The sequence below is a fragment of the Brachionichthys hirsutus genome, chromosome 9 (assembly GCF_040956055.1).
Source record: "Brachionichthys hirsutus isolate HB-005 chromosome 9, CSIRO-AGI_Bhir_v1, whole genome shotgun sequence".
NCBI classification, from domain to species: domain Eukaryota; kingdom Metazoa; phylum Chordata; class Actinopteri; order Lophiiformes; family Brachionichthyidae; genus Brachionichthys; species Brachionichthys hirsutus.
This window is the reverse complement of record NC_090905.1, coordinates 9595539-9600187: the sequence shown is the minus strand read 5'-3', so window position 1 is coordinate 9600187 and position 4649 is coordinate 9595539. Positions and strand designations below refer to the sequence as shown.

General features: G+C 42.6%; 1 protein-coding gene across 1 annotated transcript in view; it reads right to left on the bottom strand.

Moving 5' to 3' along the window:
- Positions 1-3283: 3283 nt before the first annotated feature.
- The window catches only part of use1 (unconventional SNARE in the ER 1 homolog (S. cerevisiae)), a 2690-nt gene continuing 1324 nt past the window's right edge, over positions 3284-4649 (bottom strand). Inside the window, 1 exon segment of the mRNA XM_068743778.1 lies at positions 3284-4619. Coding sequence (XP_068599879.1) covers positions 4281-4619 — 339 coding nt within the window. The 3' untranslated portion in view covers positions 3284-4280.

The window sequence follows — 4649 nt, the reverse complement described above, 5'->3', positions numbered from 1 at the left end:
TAAAATGCATCTACGCACATTTAAAAAATATTGCAAAATATTTAATCAGGAATGGGGGGGGGTAATATGAGCTAGGAAAACACAAATTCAGAAATTCAAATGCACCTGTCACATTTTAGAAGTTATATTTAGGTGAAAATAGAGAAATAATAATAACAGACTTACTAAAGAAAAATTTAGGACTTTCCTTTTTCTTTTTTTAATAACCCAGAAGCTATTTTCTGATAGTTCAGATCTTAATGGTAAAGTTGTTAGTAGAGGCATTTCCTGTCTGAATACTTTTTAAGAATAAATATGTAAATAAACACAGCTCACTAATGTAATGGAAGGAAAAGCAACTCAAATAGGTCCAAACAGTGTCCAGCTAAATGACGGCTCCCTGCTCGTATCTGGTGCCATTGGACCAGTCTAACCCATTCAGAGTTTTATTCTATGTATTTATTATTCTTTACATTTCAGTTCTTTCCAGTGAAATGGCAACGTTTTCCTCGTTAGGAACTGACGGAGAAAAGAATCAATGGAGCAAAGGGAGCTGCCGTTGGTCCGATATCCAAACAACAAGCATTATTATTATTATTGATCTGGATTGGTTGGAATATGATGGATCACAGAGGATCAGAGGTCTACTCTGCTTTTACCTTATCTGGAGGGAGGATGAGAACAAAGTGGATCTGAAAGCTGCACATTTTGTCTAACTTTTACACAATGCAGCTTTTTGAAGGTTGTAACATTCGCTCGGTGTTTGAGGTTGCAGTGAGAAAGAAGCTTGCAGACTTTAAGCTAAATGAAGCACTTTGTATTCCTGTTCATGGTGGACCATCTGCCTGGCCTTGACGTGCCGCCTCGGTGGACGTAACATGTGATGAATGACGCTGAAAGTGCCCTTGAAAGAAACCTTGCTCTCAAACAGCCTCACAAACACCTCGGCTGAGCGTTCATCTTCATCCACGTTATCAACGCGACACTCACAGAGACGGGGGCGCCATTATTTCATATTGCTCTAAGAGTTACCGCCGCCGAGGAGGTCATGTTGACGCCTGCGTTGGTTTGTCTGCTAGCAACTCAAAAAGGTCGAGACGGATCTTGATGAAATCGTTAGGAAATGTTGGGAATCTTACCAGGAATAGCTGGTTTTGACGATGATCCAGAAGAGAGACTGGATTCTGGATCACTTTGAAATTTTCAGTAACATCAACATGGATCTGATCCAGAACGAGGTCAGGAAAAAATATTAAATTTGAACATTAAAACCCCATTTACGGATTTAAAAAATCATTTAAAAATACACATCAACTCTGATTCACTTTTACTTTTCATGGTTGGTTTATAAAGATACCAAGAACAATCTAGAACCTCTTGATGATGATCCAGATCACCGTGTGGAAGGTGTAAATCTAGTTATGAGGGGAATGAGCTGCTCGGCGGAGGTCTGTGCTCTATGAGTGCTTTTCTAGTTTGTTTGTTTTGGGTAAATTCTGTTTCGGTGTTTTCATCATTCACATTTTCTCGAGAAACTTCTTTGAATTGAAGCACACACACACACACACACACACACACACAGTGAATCAGCTACTCTGAGGAGCCTCCCTTGTTCCAGGAGCGTCCCTGCACCTGGTATGGCCTCTTGAGATTCAACTGGGGGCCCTGGAGAGGTGTGCTTCATTCCCAAACACACACACACACACACCCCAGCTTAGCTGAGCCCAAAGCTTCACCTGCTGGGTCCTGCTCCATTTTTGTATTATCATATTGGTATCAACTCCCCTCAAGGCCCTCTCGCCGGCTGAGCAGCGGTTCCCAGCCCAAGTGTAAGTCTCCCCAGAGAAAAACAACCCCCCCCCCACCATCCTAGCTCAGTGTCAGTGATAAATACCAGTTGAAAGGATTTCATTGCTAGAAGAGGATCGGTAACACTCTCTGTTCAAGGTGAACGTCCTCCAGTCGGTGACCTTAGCCTAGCATTGAAACTGGAAATGGGGGAAGCAGTTTACAGCGATCTGTCAGAAGCAACACAACAACAAAAACAACATAATCATCTAAAATTAAAATGATAATAAATTACAAACTGATAAGTTGTGACTAGCACTGCACCCAACAACTACTGTAGTTTAATTCTGAATTATATAGTGATTTCTATATTTTATACAGTATATTAAATAATAATCTATTTTTCTTGTAACAAATCATAATAACACCACCTGACAGATCAAGACCCAAAAACATTTAATTCAGTAGGACATGAATTACAGTAACATTTGTGACAGTAAAGAAAAGATTCACCAACCAGCACTTTAATCCATATAAACACTGTAGTGTAAATATAGGACGATGTCTTGGCTGGGATTAACGTCACATCATCTCTGTATGCAATGTAACAAATAATTGGGCGCCGATGGCCGAGTTCTGAAAATAGTTTCAGCCATTTTGCAGTCTTTATGCTAAGCAAACAACAACAACAACCACCTAGCTTCACATTCATATTTTCCACAATCTGATGGCAGTTGTTTCATTATTGTGCTGCTTTCAAGGCCAAGTTAGAAGCCAACGGCCTCCTGCAGTACCGGCGGCAGCGGCCAGTCCCGCCCACGGGGAGATCCTGAATCTGCAGAAGGTGAAGGAGCAAAGAACCAAGAAACAAGGCCTCTCAGCAGCAGTGCTACCTGCTCGATACTTCAAAGGCTGCGCAGAAACCAACCGGGAGGTGTTTCCTTCCACCGGGGACTCTTTCAGCACCACACTGCCTGACGTACGCCGTTATCCCACCGCTATGTTGTTCAACGACAACCCAGGATTAATGATTGCTGACTGATTGTGGAGGGAAGGATTCCTTCCCTGGGTCAGAGGTTAAAGGTTAAAGGTGTCCAGCATTATATGGGAGCTTAACTCCAAACTGTGGAGTGTGTAGGGAACGAAAGGAAACAAAACAAACCCCCCGGCCTCTTTCAACCAATGCCGTAATGGAACCTTAAAGAACAAGCGTAACCACATCAAAGAAGAGCCAACGGGGTCTGAGAATGGAGGCACAATAACAGCTGAGATTAGACTAAGAGATGACGACCTTTCGCAGTGACACAACCCCATTTGGTCTCCTGGTGACCTGCATACATCAGCTTCCAGAAGGCAAAACACCACCGGGGGATCCCGAAATACACGGCAGGCCCAGCCAGCAGCCAGCCAGCAGCCAGCCAGCAAGAACCACGCAAGTCTGGACAGGCCGTTCAGCAGGAACTGCCTGTTGACTGTCAATGAACTGAAGAGGAAGACAAACTGACGATGCTCAGATTAAACTACCCGCCTTTATTTATCTACACGTCAAATCTCAGATCACTTTGCAATGAGGTTAATTTAGCATTCAGGGCTCGATTAGGTCGTTCGGTTCATGGAGGCTGCCTGTTCCAAGGACATGACTGACCTCTGGTGGCCTCATGAGGTCACAGCATCTACTTTACACTGCTATTTCCTTTTTTTTCCTATACTGTGGTATTTCCATTGTACCAAACTATAAAGAATAATAACGGGGAAAAAATGCTTTCAAGAGGTGAAAAATAAAACTAGAAATACTCCAACATTTTAAGCACAATATCATACTTGAATAATTATAAAAGTATCAATGCATCTTCCAATTAAACCTTGTGTGGCTCATTAGGATGGTGCATTAACAGATAAGGTGCCGATAATATATATAAAATCTGCTTTTGAAGGAGATTTTTCACAAACTGCAAATTAAGACCTAAACAAAAGAAATATTCTATTATCATCCATAGTATTTCTAAATAATGTAGTGCTCATAAATACTAATGGAAGCTAAAATCAAACATTTGTCACACAGAGAAATGTCTAATTCTGTATTTTTAGACGAGCCACTCAGTTATTTTGAACATCGTGTTCCATCAGTGGTTAATAACACAACCGGTATTCATGTGTTAATAACGCTCTACGGAAGATGACTAGATCTCAGTCGCACAAAGCTAGAAAGCACGAGTGAATTGGATGGCTAGAATCCTACCTGAAGAGGGACTAAATATTTAAGGCTCAGTCCCTGCTGCCTGGCTTTTAAGACTTGATTGCTGCTCCCACAAACAAGAAACTCTTCAAAAAATGGGAATACTGATGCTTAAAACCACAGTCGAAACATTTACTTTCATAAGTGCAAATGTTCATCCATCCAAGTGGGTTTGTTCTAACCACAACTGATCCGCGCCACGCCTGCAGACAGGCTGTAGGGATCTATAAGGCCTGCGTAGGATGTCGCACTAAGAGTTCAGGGTTGTGGACGCTCGTCATCGGAGTCTGGGGAAGATTCGGATGAAGAGAATCATGCTGATGAAGGAGAAGGAGACCAGGATGAGCATCAGCCACAGCAGCCAGTTGACGGACTTCTTGGTGTGCTGCTCCAACCGCTCGGACTCCGTCTTAAGCTTCTCAAAGTTCTGGTCAGCATGACGCATCGACTGGCCTCAGAGTCTGGAAGGGAAAGGAGCACGACTGACGACGTCATCACGGAGTCGACTGGAATTTACGTCTTCAGTTTGAAGGTTAGCTGTGAATATTATTTGCATTTCGAAACCCACTTGAAAACAGACGCAACTGAAACGTGAGGCATGAAGAGGAGAAATTTCCTGTTCCCAATCACCTGGTTGTCTTGTTTG